The sequence below is a fragment of the Wasmannia auropunctata genome, unplaced genomic scaffold, assembly GCF_000956235.1.
Source record: "Wasmannia auropunctata unplaced genomic scaffold, wasmannia.A_1.0 LD336099.1, whole genome shotgun sequence".
NCBI lineage: Eukaryota > Metazoa > Arthropoda > Insecta > Hymenoptera > Formicidae > Wasmannia > Wasmannia auropunctata.
Genome location: NW_012026791.1, coordinates 683,925 through 699,885, shown reverse-complemented (window position 1 = coordinate 699,885; position 15,961 = coordinate 683,925). Strand labels below are relative to the sequence as shown.

At 40.2% G+C, this 15,961-nt stretch overlaps 4 protein-coding genes across 8 annotated transcripts in view; 2 read left to right on the top strand and 2 right to left on the bottom strand.

The window, feature by feature from the left end:
- The window catches only part of LOC105462387, a 5,942-nt gene extending 5,138 nt beyond the window's left edge, over nt 1–804 (top strand). For both annotated transcript variants that reach the window (XM_011708926.1, XM_011708925.1), the window contains exon 13: nt 247–804. In XM_011708926.1, coding sequence (XP_011707228.1) covers nt 247–572 — 326 coding nt within the window. In that variant the 3' untranslated portion in view covers nt 573–804. The remainder of the gene's footprint in view (nt 1–246) is intronic.
- Nucleotides 805–1,798: 994 nt separating this feature from the next.
- LOC105462384 (zinc finger protein 808-like) lies at nt 1,799–8,726 on the top strand. Of its 2 annotated transcripts, XM_011708922.1 has the most exons (3): nt 1,799–2,052; nt 3,290–3,629; nt 3,745–8,726. In XM_011708922.1, the coding sequence occupies exons 1-3, from the start codon at nt 1,879–1,881 to the stop codon at nt 7,299–7,301; spliced, it is 4,071 nt and encodes a 1,356-aa protein (XP_011707224.1). In that variant the 5' UTR covers nt 1,799–1,878; the 3' UTR covers nt 7,302–8,726. The 2 variants fall into 2 exon arrangements, with proteins under 2 accessions (XP_011707224.1, XP_011707223.1); XM_011708921.1 differs by lacking the exon at nt 1,799–2,052 and having other exon boundaries at nt 3,517–3,633.
- A 914-nt stretch (nt 8,727–9,640) lies between these two features.
- Nucleotides 9,641–12,210, bottom strand: LOC105462383 (transmembrane protein 209). Of its 3 annotated transcripts, none has more exons than XM_011708918.1 (8): nt 12,022–12,210; nt 11,801–11,926; nt 11,426–11,724; nt 10,997–11,320; nt 10,772–10,902; nt 10,349–10,675; nt 10,023–10,244; nt 9,641–9,950 (listed from the first exon to the last, which is right to left on the bottom strand). In XM_011708918.1, exons 1-8 carry the CDS (start codon nt 12,066–12,068, stop codon nt 9,822–9,824), a joined length of 1,605 nt encoding a protein of 534 aa, XP_011707220.1. In that variant the 5' UTR covers nt 12,069–12,210; the 3' UTR covers nt 9,641–9,821. The 3 variants fall into 3 exon arrangements, with proteins under 3 accessions (XP_011707220.1, XP_011707221.1, XP_011707222.1); XM_011708919.1 differs by having other exon boundaries at nt 11,801–11,910; XM_011708920.1 differs by having other exon boundaries at nt 11,990–12,068.
- Nucleotides 12,211–13,273: 1,063 nt separating this feature from the next.
- The window catches only part of LOC105462381 (methylcrotonoyl-CoA carboxylase subunit alpha, mitochondrial), a 4,795-nt gene continuing 2,107 nt past the window's right edge, over nt 13,274–15,961 (bottom strand). The window contains exons 6-10 of the mRNA XM_011708917.1: nt 15,312–15,608; nt 14,486–14,695; nt 13,852–14,346; nt 13,573–13,758; nt 13,274–13,487 (exon numbers count right to left, since the gene is read on the bottom strand). Coding sequence (XP_011707219.1) covers nt 13,377–13,487; nt 13,573–13,758; nt 13,852–14,346; nt 14,486–14,695; nt 15,312–15,608 — 1,299 coding nt within the window. The 3' untranslated portion in view covers nt 13,274–13,376. The remainder of the gene's footprint in view (nt 13,488–13,572; nt 13,759–13,851; nt 14,347–14,485; nt 14,696–15,311; nt 15,609–15,961) is intronic.

Genomic DNA, 15,961 nt, shown 5'->3' with positions numbered 1-15,961 from the left:
ATATAACAAATATATAAATAAATAATATATATAAATTATATAAATATATATAATATTTTGTTTTTAGTATATATTTAGTTACCTATAAAAAATATATATAATAAATATATATAATATATAAAAATATATATAATATATATGTATATTAAAAACCTATGAAAAAAGTGTTGCAACCGATATGTCCACGATTGTATTTAAAGAGATCATCTAGATAAGAACTGTGATTACATCGGAAGCCGCTTTCAGCTGCTTTAGAGAAGATAACTTCGTCATCCACGTCGGAGAATGCAACGTTCTCGTCGTGCCAATTCTCAAAGATGGAAAACATATCCTCGGGAGGCGTGAACAAGGACGCGGTTTTCAACATCGTCGAAAAACTATGTCAAACTGTTAGACCGGAAACGGAAAGTTGTTTTAATAAATCCGCGATAACGGAGAGGATGAGCGAGTGCGCCATATCTGGCGGCGGTGATGCGTCCTTGATCATGGAATCGTGTCAAAAGCTCAATAGCGTTCGATCACCTCCGGACAATAAGATACAAAAGTCGATCTCGGAGCAACACGAGGTATAAAAGAAGACAATACTTTCTTTCAAAAAAAAAAAAAAAAAACGTTTAAGAAACTATTAACGCAATTTCTAATCGATATTAGCATTTAAGATAATTATAACAGTGTGTAATTATAAGCGAGAGTTACGATATCGATTATACGTAATAATTATATTAACAAGATTGAAATTTCAATTGTAAATGTTACATTTTATCGAAATTTTTATGTTGCGACATAAAGGAAGTTGAAACAAAAGAGGAGACAAATTTTTCTTCCGTTTCTTCCTTTTTTTCAACTGGGAGAGAGGGAAACGAGATCGCCGGAAGTTACTTAAAATCCACCGGAAATACGTAAAAATTACTAGATTGCAGAGGAAGTGAAATAGCATTCGAAAATTACTAGACATTACTAGATCCGCATAAAATTATAAAATTGACATTAACTAAAGTTGCGGAAGATGGGCGATTCTAAGAAAAACACGCGAATTTCCTCGCGACTTTCCGTGCTTCTTTCCAAGCCGCGGGGAGGATTGGCTACTCCTTCGTCGCTGTATTCTCACTTTTTTCGCCTTTTCTCTCTCTCTCCCGCCAACATCTGAACCGTATATACTATTTCGAGTGCAGAAAGTGTGCAATGTAGTGCAGCTATCGAGCAGCTTCACTTCACACACCCACACACACACACACACACACACCAACACAGAAAACAGAAACTGTCGACTACCAGCGCGAGTTTTGATTGGTTTTTGCTTTTCTGTCAAGGTGTGAATTCTCCCTTATGTCCATTTCTACCAATGTAGATTAACTTTAATCACGGTTTTATTTACTTCTTATCTTTTTCCAATTCTTAAAAGTAGAAAAAGAGTACAGAGTAAGTTAAACCTGAATTAAAGTTAATCTACGTTGGTAGAAATAGACATATCCTTTTTCGGATCCTTTCTGATACATACTAGGCTGCGTTCAGGAATTCACGGTACATCATATGTTTTCCTTGTTGTTCACCGAATGTTAAACAAGGATAAAGTGACATCTAGATGCGCCTAGGCGTAGTTTCTGAACGCAGCCCCACTTGGTTCTCTCATCCTGTGTTTTTGAAAGCACAAGTTGATATTACTAGTAAATAAAAAAAATGGTCCTTTAAAATGTAATCGTTGATGTAATATATATAATATAATACATATAATATATAATATATTGGTGGGTGAGAGAAGACCACGGTGCGCGGGACCAGCGAGGAGGAGGAGGAGGAGGAGCAGCAGCGTGGCAGCCGGGCAGCGGCCCGACTCGTACGTCCCAGGTCGACGGTCCAAGTCAGTCCGCCGTGCGAAACATGGACGCCGTGGAGATAAATACGTCGGGTCCGCCGCAGGGCGAGGACGCGGTCGCGCCCGCCGTGAAGATATGCCGCGTCTGCCTGCTCGACAACCCGATGATGCGCGACCTCTTCGTGGAGAGCGAGGTCGCGTCCCTCTCGGCGAAGGCGATGAGCTTCGCCAACGTTAAGGTTAGATGCGCAATTTTTGGAGGTTAGGCTCCGACGCGAGCCGTACGTCCTCGGGAGCATCCTCCTTCGCCACTACCGTCGCTCTCCCCCTTCCCAATCCCGAACAGATTTAGATCTCCCATCGGCGATTCTCGCGCTCCTCGCGATTTCCACCCTTCAAAACAGTTACCGAGTTCGATCGTTTGTCGAGTTCTGCACGACACGTCCTTGCACCATCCCCCTGCCTTTTAACACCTATACGCCGCTGTCGCACAACGGCATCCCCTTCCGCCGCAGGGTTGTGCCGTAGATTTCGAGATTACGCCTACACGAATTATTTACGTGAAATCTACGTGATGTTTACATGGTCCTTTTGCTACGTATAGACAATCTAGACTTGTAAACTATGTAGACTATTGTAAATTGTATCACTATAATATATACAATATATAAAAGAATTAAATTATAAAGCAGTCTCTACCCACAGCAGAAATGTATCCAAAATGTATCTAGGATCAGGCTAAAGATACCACGACACCTTTAGGATATTGTTGATTTTGGACATTTAATTACGAGATTAAGATTAAGACTTTAACCAGAGAATTTTTCTTACTCAAATGGTAGTTTTTTTTATATAAACGTTAAATTATATGTATTTATTAAATGAATTGTGGTCTACTGACTGTCCACATAGATGACACTATGCAATAGTTAACATTGTCTACACGTAAACGTAGAGTATTATATTTTACATATAGATGCATAACCCTGTTTTGAACATTAATTTAATTACGAGATTAAGTTTAAGTATATGTAACCAGAGAATTTTTCTTACTCAAATGGTAGTTTTTTTTTACATAAATGTTAAATTATATGTATTTATTAAATGAATAAATTGTGGTCTACTGTCTACATAGATGACACTTATACAATAGTTTACATTGTCTACACGTAAACGTAGAGTATTATATTTTACATGTAGATACACAACCCTTTTGAACATTAATTTAATTACGAGATTAAGATTAAGAACCAGAGAATTTTTCTTACTCAAATGGTAGTTTTTTTTTTACATAAACGTTAAATTATATGTATTTATTAAATAAATAAAAATGGTCTACTGACTGTCTACATAGATGACACTTTATGCAATAGTTTACGTTGTCTACACATAAACATAGAGTATTATATTTTACGCGTAGATGCACAACCCTATGGCTTTCAGGATATACTAAACAGTCTGCTTTCGATCATTCAGATGTTACCAGGCGACGGTCTACCGGCACAGGTGTGCTGCGTGTGCGCCGACAAGTTGGAGTCGGCGTATGAGTTTAAGTTGCAAGTGGAGCAGGCCGATAATGTTCTACGGGAGAGGCTCGTTGGAGGGATAATAAAGGAGGAGTTGTTTCTCAATGAGGTCGAGATACACTTGGACGCCGAGAGGAGCGACGGTTTGGACGAGATGAATGTCGGCGCGGATTACGAGACCACCGCCGCGCTGCCAGAAGAGTCGGTGGGTGACAAGAACAGCTTTCTGAAAAGTCACCTAATGATTTTGGAAGCTGAAAAGTTGGCGGAGACAGATGGCGTGCAACAAGGTGGGTAAATATACGCAATTGATTCAAGCAAACGAGATTCGAATTGAATGTCGCTTTTATGATAAAGAGTTTTAAAGCTTTCGATGTAATATGTCTTATAACTCTAACTGTTTAGATCCAGAAGAGGATAATCCGCAAGTGATCATGCAGGAGAGCATCGCGGACGAATTGCAGCAGGAATTGGCCAGTGCGGAAGACAACGATATGTCGGATGCTATTGACGATTTTAGAAACGACGGACCCTCCGGCGACGAGAATATCATTCGTAGTTGCACAGATGCAATTCCAACGGAGGAACATGATTATATTATGCAGCAACAGTGCATACTGTCCGCTGAGCAACTGTCCTTGCATAAAGATATGCAGAGGGGTGTACCGAAACTTGAACAAGTGGACGCAGTGGAATGCCAAGAGACACCATCCGAGCAAGACCGAGAGGCGCCATCCGAGGAGAATCAGGAGATTCAGGCTGAGCAAAACGAGGAGATGCAAGCTGAGCAAATTCAAGAGGTTTCAGCTCAAGAAATCCACGAGGCTCAGATCGAGCAGAACAAAGAGGCTCGAGTTGAACTAAAGCAGGAGGCTCTGCAGGAAAGTCAAGTTGAACAAAATCAAAATGACACGAAGGAAAAATTCTTCGAGGAAGATGCACCCCAAGCTGACGAGCCAGTAGTGGAACAGGAATCGTCCCAAAACGAAACTAGACGAAGTAAACGTAGATTGGCTCGTCGCACGTTCGCCGAGCGGGATTCCGACGAGGAGAATTACTTTGAAAATCTGAATCTCAGTTCTCGATTGAAGAAAGCACAGGCGGACAAGGCGGAGAAGATCTTTTTCATGTGCTACCTGTGCGACAAACAGTTTCTGTCGAAGAGCGTCCTGAAGGAGCATATGCATTCCCACGAAGAGGTGAGAAAGACGCTGTCCCTGAAGAAAACGCCGGAGAAACCGCAGAAGGCGCAGACCAGCGTTTCCGCCGTGAAAACGCCACCATCCGGGAAGAAAGCCAACAAGTGCCCTTATTGTGGTAAAGAGTATCTGTACATAAATTCGTTTACTAAGCACATTAAGCAACACGAGCGAGAGCGGGAGGAGGCGAAGGAGGATCCGATGCCGCTCGAGGTATCGTTCCACGAGGACGAGCTCAGTCTGGACTTCGATAACGGCAATAGATCGGACGGCGAGAGCAGGAAGCGAAAACGGGGAAGCGCAGTCGACGACGCCGCGAGCGACAGCGATCAGGACAGGAGAAGAAAGCGCGGTCACGTCGAGGAGTTTGCGTGCGACAAGTGTACGGAAAGATTCGACACGAAGCGAGGCTTGCAGAAGCACTCGCTCGCGCATGTTACCTTCAAGTGCAGCGTGTGCGACGAGGAGTACGACACTCTGGAACGACTGAGAAATCACCGTACGAAGCACGTGGTCGAGGGTGTGCTTTCCGAGCAGGATTTGGAGGAGGACGTGAAACAGATGACGGCGAGGACCGTCGAGAACCACGGCGAGGACAACGGGAACGTCAAGGACGAGGAGAGCAGCGGTGATTTTGTCGAAAATACGAAGGAGCTGAAGTGTCCGACGTGCTCGATGACATTCTCGCGCAAGAAAACGCTCTCCAGACACATCGAGATGACGCACCCCGCGCGCTCCTACGAATGCAAGATATGCTGCCAACAATTCACGCGGAAGGATCTCCTGCGCAGACACGCCGAGCAGCACGCGCGGGTGAAAACCTACAAGTGCACCCAGTGCAACAAGACCTTCGGCAACGAGCTCACGCTGAGAAATCACCTAGTTGCCACGAATCACAAGACATTCGTACACGGACAGGAATACGATCCGAACAAGCGTATAAAGCGCGTGGCGGCGAGAGCGGCGCAGAAGATCATCGACAAGATCAAGACGGAGGACGGTCTCGAGGATTACGACGAAGATAACGACGACAATATCGATTACGATGCCAAACTGGACGGGCATTATCGCCGTAGGCGCGACTCCACACCAAAGAAGTACAGCCATAGGAAGGAGTTCGAGTGCGCGACCTGCAACAAGAGATACAGCTCGAAGCAGGCGTTGACGAAGCACATGGAGCAACATGTGAAGGAGGAGAAAGCGGAGAAGGCGGCGGAGAAGGCGGCGGAGAAGCTGAAGAAGGCCGCTCTGGAGAAGAAGGAAGTGCAGAGGGCGAGCAACGTGGGCGCGGACAACGATGACGACGATAACGACTCCGACTTCGAGAGCGGCCTCGACTGGCCGATGGACAATCACGAGTGCAGCACGTGCAAGAAGCGATACAGCACGAAGAAGTCGCTGCTGCGCCACCAGCTGCTGCACGAGGAGCCGAACTTCGAGTGCGACATCTGCAACGTCAAGTTCTACCGCAAGGACAAGCTGAAGGCGCACTACGACAAGTGCTCGGAGAAGAATCCCGATCAGGTGAGGAAGTGCAACATCTGCGGCGACAGCTTCGAGAACAACGAGATGCTGCGCGAGCACAGGGCCAAGCACGTCACCGAGGGTATCTTAACGGAGGAGGATCTGAGGGACATCGAGCCGAGATCCGAGGAGAAGAAATCGGGCGAGAAGATCGGCCGGAAGAGGCGGACCGACATCGTCGGGCTCGAGTGCACCGAATGTAACAAACAGTACACCTCCAGGAAGGGCCTGCTGCGGCACATTCAGGTTCACGAGGGCAAGAAGTACCTGTGCGACATATGCCCGAAGAAGTTCTACCGGCGGGAGCACCTGAAGATCCACGTGGCCAAGCACAACATGGTCAAGCCGTACAAGTGTACCCGCTGCACGAAGCGCTTCATCAAGGAGGAGCAGCTCAACAATCATCTGCCCAAGCACGATCGCACGTTCAAGAAGAGCAAGGAGACCGACAGCTCGAAGAGATTCCTCTGCGAGATCTGCAGCAAGAGCTTCACGCAGTCGACGACGCTGATAGCGCATCTGCGCGCGCACAACGGCATCAAGCCGTTCGTCTGCGAGGTCTGCTCCAGGCCGTTCACCACCAACGCCTACCTGAAGATGCACATGCGCACGCACACGCAGGAACGTCCGTACATCTGCCAGTACTGTTCGCGTGCGTTCGCGCGCGCCGACACCCTGGCGAATCATCTGACGTCGCACACCGGCGAGGCCAAGTACCACTGCAAGTGCTGCCCGAAGAACTTCCGGCGATTGAAATCGCTGAAGGAGCACATGTTTATTCATACGGGTCAACGGCCGTACGAGTGTCCGACTTGCGACAGGAAGTTCAACAATAACGGCAGCCGCTACGCGCACAGCAAGCGCTGCAAGCAGAATCTTTTGCAGAACCAGAACCGGGCGCAGCAAATACAGATTCAGACGCAGCAGCAGCAGCAACAGCAGCAGCAGCAGCAGCAGCAACAGCAGCCGCAACCGCAGCAAATACAGATACAGGTGCAGCCGCAACCGCATCCAGTCAGGTTGCATCAAACCGCAATCGGGGCACAAGTGGTCAAGGCACAGAACATCAAAACGATCGCTATAGCGAGGCAAGCCGACCCCACCACGGTGACGACGCAGCAAGTTATGCAGCATCAGGAGATACTGATGCCTCTAATCCTGCCGCTTACCGTCACCCTCGCTGACGTAGGCGAAGAGGTAATAATACCTGAGGGTACAAAGATATTCACCACCTCTTAATCGAGCCATCTCTTTCTCGTGCTTGATAATAATAATAATAATGGAAAAGAAGGGATGCTTTCGTAAGGATGAAAGCGTATCGAGACGATACGTTTCTTGATCTGAACGATCAGAACGAATTTTGCGACATCCTGTGAATGTCGTTTTCATTCCCACAATTCCGAGAAACGCACGGGAAAATCCGGAAATGATAATTCGCGACAAAGTAGCTCATATTATTGAGGGATTTTTCTTGCATTGGATAAGAAAGGATACTACGATGTGCTCCACTAGCTGTACGATAAATACGTGAATTTAACAGAAGGGAGTATCATTTTCGATTATGTACGAAACGTTATATTGAAGTTTATTTTTGCAACGGTGACGGCATTAATAATGCGATATATGTATAATTTATCTGGAAGTTTTAGATATACGTATCTTTCCATAATAATATATATTATCTGGAAATGAATAGCGTAAACGTTTTTGACAAATCATGGAAAGACGAGAGAGAGGCGCAGATGTCTTTGTCATGAATGTGTGTTGTACATGTAATATAGATAGATTTTCTTTAAGAGACATGATATATGGATAAGAGAGTAGCTTTTAAATACTTAAAGCTTAATGTATTAAATACTATTAGCTTTACTTTCACTTAGTTCGTTCTTCCAAGAGATCTTTCTTCGTTTTTCTTTAATCGAATACTTCCATTTTCATACAAGAATTCGTTCGCAAACAACTTGAATGTTCTAAATCTGTCGACGCTATCATTTACTTTTACTTTACGATAGAGGATTGTTATAACACATGTAATTGCATAATTATATATAATTATATGTGTATATGTTTATAATACATGTATAACTTTATATGCATATATACATATATTATAATTACATGATAATTATAATAATTTTATCTAGACGTTACACTGATCTTAAATAATGAATGACATATAAGAGACTTTTAGTTTTCTTCTCTGAGAAACTGGATTTGTAATTTTTGTTTAATATTGCGTATGTATAATATGTTATTATTGATTCTTGTAGAAAGAATGTCTTAAGCGATGTTGTGTAATGTCGTCTTCTGGAATTCGCACGAAATCTTAGTCCTCATATATTTAAAATATCAAACAGTTTATACAAGAATCTCTAAAATTACATATTGCAATCAATTTAGTAATTTTTTTTCCATTAAAGCATACAGCAGCAAAATGAAGATCCTAAAAATTATAAATTTTATAATAGTTAAGTTTTTATGCAATTGTGCTCTTACACACATAATATTAATTCGTGTCTGCATAACAATTGTAAAATTAGTACGAAACTAAACCACATGTATAAATATATCATATAAACGTTGTTATCATATGTATCAGACATGATTCTTTATTCTTATTACTTAGTTTTTGTTGTAATAAATAAAGTATTTGTTCTAATCTTATATTGTGGTTTATGGTATCGGAGTTACTAAACTTACTGTATCGATATATTTTTGTTGTATATATTGGTTCGAGAGCTGAAAGGAAACCCTTTGTAATTTTTACAATATTATAATCCAAAGAATAATACAATAAATTATAGAATTTCAAATACGATTTACTCTATCGAATATGTTCCAATGATTAATTGATCATAAAAATGAGAGAGACGGAAATCTTGTTAAGCATGTAATTGAATTGATCATTCGAGATTTTTATGGAAAGTGACAATGAGATTGCGTGATCTTGTACTGGATTAACTAACAAAATATTTTATAATATGTACAATATTATAGAATTACAGCATAGTATACATTTTTCAGCTTGAAAAATAGGAATACAAAAATAAAATAATTTAATTTAAAAATATATATATTTCAATTTATATATATATGTATATTAATTGAAATATATATTTTTTTAAATTAAATTATTTTATTTTTCTGTATTCCTATTGTATATATATATATATATATATATATATATACTTGAATTATTTTATTTTTGTGTTTCTATTTTTTAAGCTGAAAAATGTATATATCTATGCTGTAATTCTATAACGTTGTGCATATTATAAAATATTTTGTTAGTTATGTTACTACAAGATCATGCAATCTCATTGTCACTTTCCATAAAAGTATATATATACATACATACTTTTAACTAAATTATTATTAACGTTTAATGACAAAACTATCAATCTTGACAATATTTTGATAGAAGAGGTACCTTGGTTTGTTAAATCAAGAATTATTAGGGAAACTTATTAGAGATCATAATTTTTGTCTTCAATTTTAGGCGCAACAAGAATAAAGAAATTATAACAAGTTTAACTTATTAATCAAGTGTTATCAATCTTTTTAGTATAAACATTTCATTTTATTCAGTCGCATTTATTAAATACTATATATACAAATAATATGAAATATTACAGACAAAATATTGAACGCAGTCGAAGTTACGGATACAAATCCGATTTCATCGTATAATAGCCACAATCGTCCCTTTTTTTTCTTTTATCTTAATCAGGCAGCAAATAAAAAAAAAATCGTCTCGCTTCAACCGTCTATCACCCATAGAATATTAATTCCAGACGATCCTGCATTAACTCGTCCTAACATACCGTGATCTCGCGTCTTGACTATGTATAAAAAGAGTAAGAGCGTATGGAACAAATTATTGCGTCCCTAAAAATATAATAAATGCCATTGTAAGAGTCGATGAACATAAATATATCTACACGACGAGATTTTAATTACCCGTTGAACTTCCTCGTAGTCGCTTGGGAGAGAATCGCCGGATAGCGCCAGGCTATAATGCGGCGGATTTATGGATTGACAGACTATTATCGGGCCCTTATTTCGCGGCAGTTCCATGCCAGATCTCGCCATGTATCTCGATGTAAATGGCCTGGCGTCCGGTTGATCCAAGGGTGCTTCCAACTGCGTGTCCATGTAGGTCGAAATTAAATGCATTATTATCTGCAAGAGACGAGAGTACGAAAAAATCAGTATGGATCTTCGGAGAAGCTACCGATATCTTACATATTTCAGGGAATTTATAATTTTTTTTTTTTAATGCTTACAGCAGAATCCGTTGGCAAGCTGGAGTCCCACTCTTTACCATTGTGAGACCCACCGCCGTTCCACTTGAATTCGCTCATGGATCCTCCTTTGGCGAGTGTTTTTATTCTCTTCACAAGGTACTCCTGATTGTTACAGAGCTCCAGGAAGGGAACTAACGTGGGCAGAGATGGAATCACACAGACCAGAAATTGCGCCTGCGCGAGTTTCCTGAGTCTGTCCAGACCCACATGGCCCGGCTGCGAGTCGCTCAGGCCGTGGCGTACTAATGTTGCGCATATACTGTCTATTTCCAAAGCCACGCGTTCGACGACTGTCTTGCTGATCCACTGAAACATTTCACACATACATTTTATTAAGTATTAAAATCAGACAATTCTCGTTCCTTATTGGAGTAATTATTTTTATATATTGTAACTCTTTACCATCCGGAGATTGGCGGTCCATTCGTTCACTTTGTTAGAATCAACTCTATACTTCCTCCATACGTCTAGTGCACCAAATGTGCCCCTAGGAGAGCTCCCTTCCTCAGCGGGGCTGGTCGCTTTTGTTTTATCTAAATAACAATGCGAGTAATTTTTTTTTAAGAATTTTCATAGAAAAAATATAAGGTACATGTATATGCAACATTAAATTTCACATTTAATTACCTATAGTGGGCGCGAGCTGATAAGCGCATCTTCTTAACAACGGCGATACCTCACCGGGACTTCGAGTGGCGGGGTGAGACCAGAAGGAGCTCAAGAGATTGGAAGGTTGATCGACATTCGTCGACAGTACACATTTCCTTTGTTGCTCGACCTCCTTGAGGTAACTCTCGAGTTCGCATTCGTCCTGAATGAGATCCTCGTTCGTCAGGCTGCCGTTTAAGGAAACGTTCATAGATCTGCTGAGCGATCCGTTGGAGCAAGCGGTCGCTTTGGAGGATATCAGACTGCTGTATTTAAAAAATGGGACGGTTGTCGAGTAATCCTCTTGAAAAGAAAAGCAAAACAGAGAAAAACCCAATGTAAAAAAACTGCCGTTTTACACAGTAAAATTTAAGGCATAATACGGTAAAGGAAAGGGATCTTGCGCACTGTCGCTCAGAACCGAAGATCCAAGGGTAGTCGAGCGTCTGCTGAGATTTATGCACGACAGGTTCAACGAGGGACTCGGCTCCGGGGTCGTCTGCTTCTGCGGTATCTCGTCCCTGAACAGGGGGTCATCCTCCGCGACTCCTAGGAGCGGCCGTTGCTTAGGGCCGAGCGCAATCGGCTTCAGACTCAGCGTGGTCCAGGTGTACTGTACAATGTGGTACAGAGCGTTCAGGGCGAATATCGATACTAGGAACCACTCGATCCAGTAGACCGGCTTGTACGCGAATCCACCGTAAAATCTGGAAAATACAGCCGACTTTGTAGGAGACTTTGTTGTCGCTTCGGTACAGGAGTTTGGAGAGACGAGAGACTCACATGTCGAAGATTATAACGCTAAGCAGGACGCTGTTGATAGAGAACCACACGATACTGTTGCGAGCCTTGGTCTGCATCTGCCTCAGCTCCAACAATTGCTGCACCTGCGGCTTGGGCGTTAAAACTCTGTAAATAAGGTATTTATCGGAGTTGGAAAGGAATGCCTTCCTAACCTCAGTACGTCCTAACCTTACTCCGACGATGATTTAAAGAGTCTTTACCTCGCGTTGGGAGAAATACATCTCATAGGAGAGTGGAAGTTACTCATCCTATGTTTGAAAAAAAAAATCTATGCCACGCTAACGTCAAACAATTACTATCGGTATTATTACTCTGAATTTCGAGAGAACTGCTATTATCAATCGTCCACGCTTCGCGATCGGCGTCCGGCCACAGTGGCGATAGTACACCGCTTTGAACTTTGAACGTGTTTTGAAAATGCTGCCAACATTGTGATCATTCATATAATTACGTGCAAAATTGCTAGTGAATTTCTTTTCTGAAAATTACGCTCTTGTCCAATCTTTGTTAAAAATGTTTTATAATGTTAATATAATTAATTATATTACACTGTTCAAAAAGGAGCAGTTCTTCGAAATTTATGCTACTTCTCTAGATGTATAAATTTTTCAATTACTATATACATCTATAAGTGTACGAAATTATACCAGATTACGTCAGCATTCATTATCTTTTTTTATTAAAATTTTAATAAAAAACAAATTTAAAAATGTATATTAATCTAAATGTAAAATGAATTAAAATTTTAATAAAAAACAAATTTAAAAAATGTATATTAATCTAAATGTAAAATGAATTATGTTTTATTATATTAATATAATACATTACAAAATATAATTCATTTTACATTTAGATTAACAAATACCTATTTCTTCTGAAATTTATGCTATTTCTCTAGTATAAATTCTAGTATAAATTTTTCAATTTATTACTACATACATCTATAAATGTACGAAATTATACCAGATTATGTCAGCATTTATTATCTTTTTTTTTATTAAAACATAACAAAATATAATTCATTTTACATTTAGATTAATAATATACCTTTCTGCTAATTTATGCCTTTCTTCTGAAATTTATGCTATTTCTCTAGATATATAAATTTTTCAATTGCTATATATATTTATAAATGTACGAAATTATACCAGATTATATCAGCATTCATTACCTTTTTTTATTAAAATTTTAATAAAAAACAAATTTAAAAATGTATATTAATCTAAATGTAAAATGAATTATGTTTTGTTATATTAATATAACAAAATATAATTCATTTTACATTTAGATTAACAAATACCTTTCTTCTGAAATTTATGCTGTTTCTCTAGATGTATAAATTTTTCAATTACTACATACATCTATAAATGTACGAAATTATACCAGATTATGTCAGCATTTATTATTTTTTTATTAAAACATAACAAAATATAATTCATTTTACATTTTAGATTAACAATATACCTTTCTACAATAATCATTTAAGAATTATAACTTCTGCATCTCTCTGTCTCTCAGTATCTTTCAGTCAGCGCTTTCTCTTATGTATATCACATTACGTTGCGGCTTTGGCCAATTTCACGAGAAGCTTATGTTTGGCAACGTTATCGCCTGTAGAACACAGCACGTCCTCAACCGTTCCGTCTATGGACGCCTTAATAATGTGCTGCGAATCAGAAAGAGAGAACGTCAGCTAAGTCATAAATCGTGTATCGCGTCGATCAGCAATACAGATATCCAATTAAATTCACCTCCATTTTCATAGCGACAATAACGAGCAGCGAATCGCCCTTCTTTACAGTGTCGCCCTTGCTGACGAAGATCTTGTCGACTAGTCCAGGCATCGGGCTCAGAGCCGTGTACGGATTCTGCTCCGCCTGGCTCGTAATCGCGGTCACGAACTTGGGAGTGGGAACGACCAGCTGCCACTCACGATCCTGCGGATTTACAAAAATCACCTCGTAGAAATTTACATGCAACGCGCGTTGCGATTATCATTTATAACTACGCCCATGCGGCTAATCAATTACCTTGGTGAATATGTGTAACTTATTATCAAGTTTCACCGTTCGCGCCTTGGCGACAACCCCGTCGATCTCCGCGAACAATTCTAAAGCACCGTCCGTCCTCTTCAACGTTCCAGTCACTCTCCTCCAGGGTCCCAATCCGTTGACCCTCATCAGATACACATCCGGCTCGGTGTACCTCACCTCCACCGTGTTGCTCTCCTTTCCAACGTCGAAACGAAACGTACGGTTCAGCACGTGATTTAGTCTGAGTCCGGTTTCCACGGCGAACGGAGTAAGAGGATCCTTCGTTTCTAAGGACGCGCGTAACGACTCCATGTCCTCGTGCAGTATCGAGGCGAGGGTGCCCTGTATCAATACTCCACTGGACGTGCGCAATTCAGAGAACAGTTGTTCGAAGTTCTCCTCGATAAATCCCGTGTGTACCTCGCCTCTTTGAAATTTGGGATGCGCACAGAGATCCTTAATAAATTCTATGTTCGTGTCCAAGCCAGCTATCTGCAAATAATAATTTCAATTATCATTCAAGCGTTATAATTTTGATTTCCGACATAGTCAATCCTTAATATTCGCTCCTTGTTTGATATGAATTTTCTTTTTTTTTTTTTTTTTTTTTTTTGTAAATTGCGCTACTTACGTTGTAATCACTGAGCTTTGATACAAGTACATTGAGAGCTTCGCTCCTGTCCTTTCCCCAGACCACCAATTTCGCTATCATCGGGTCGTAATGTACAGACACCTCGTCGTTCTGCCGCACTCCGGTCTCAACTCTGACGTTGTCCGTTGCCTCCGGAGGCTTCAAGTACAAGAGCTGACCGGCTCCTGGCAAGAAACCATTCCTTGGATTCTGTGATATTATCGATAAATCCATTCAGTGGTAAATGAAACTTATTTACACATTTATTTTGTGGAATACGAATAGAGAGAAACATAATAATACAGTTAGAGATATAAAAAAAAGTTTTTTTTTCTAATAGAAAAAACAGAAAAAAGCGTGTTTTATTTCATTGAAAAAATACAAATTTGGTTTTTATTTTCTAATTCCGATAGCACGACTAATTAATTGTAAATAGTAAATATATAATTGTATAATTAATTTTAATGTGATCTACATTTAACTTTTACAAAAGGAGAATCTGTTTAATTCTTTTTTTAAACAGCTTTTCCTTAAACAGTAGAATTATAATTATTCATTGAAGTTCTTGCTTCAAAATATGTTTTAGAATCAATATATTGGCTTTCTTATTCTGCGTAAAGGTTAAAATGATGATAATTTAAATCTACTATCGATAAAATAAAAAATCATGAAAAGTTAACTTATATTAAGCAAAATACAGATATTAAATAAACAGCTGAAAAAAAAAAATTTTTGAAAAAAAACGAGGCTTATGTTTTTTTCTGAAGAAAAAAAAACGTATTTGGTTTTCTTTCTATTTACATCTCTAAATGCAGTAGACTGTTACCTCAGCATAGATTCTCGCCTCGAACGCATGACCGTTGAGATTGATCTGCTCTTGCCTGAGCGGGAGTTTCTCGCCACTCGCGACTCTCAATTGCCACTCGACCAGATCCAGGCCGGTGATCGCCTCGGTGACCGGATGCTCCACCTGGAGGCGCGTGTTCATCTCCATAAAGTGAAAACTGTGATCATTCCGGTCCAGTATGAATTCCACCGTCCCGGCGCCCACGTATCCCACAGCCTTAGCGGCACGCACAGCCGCCTCGCCCAATTCTTGCCTCAGCCGCTGGGAGATGCCAGGCTGTAAAAATGGAATTGACGTGCAATCTCGCGTTTTAATCTCCTCCATTCGGCTCAATCATTCTAACAAGGGAACCTCGCGAAGTGTCAAATTCTGATTTGAATGAAACTTGGTACACTTTGAGGTCACATAAATAGATAAATTTAGAAATTATCAGTTGGTGCTAAAAAACGATTTAAAGGGATGAATTCACCCCTTATATGTAAATTAATTCTTTTTTTCTATCGTTATATCTCGAAAACTATTCAAGATATCAAAAAATGTTGTATACAAAAGTTTTATAGTAAAATTGTCTTTATTTATTTACGTTAATGGAATTTTTTTTAAATGATTATTTTGATCGGAAGAGCACA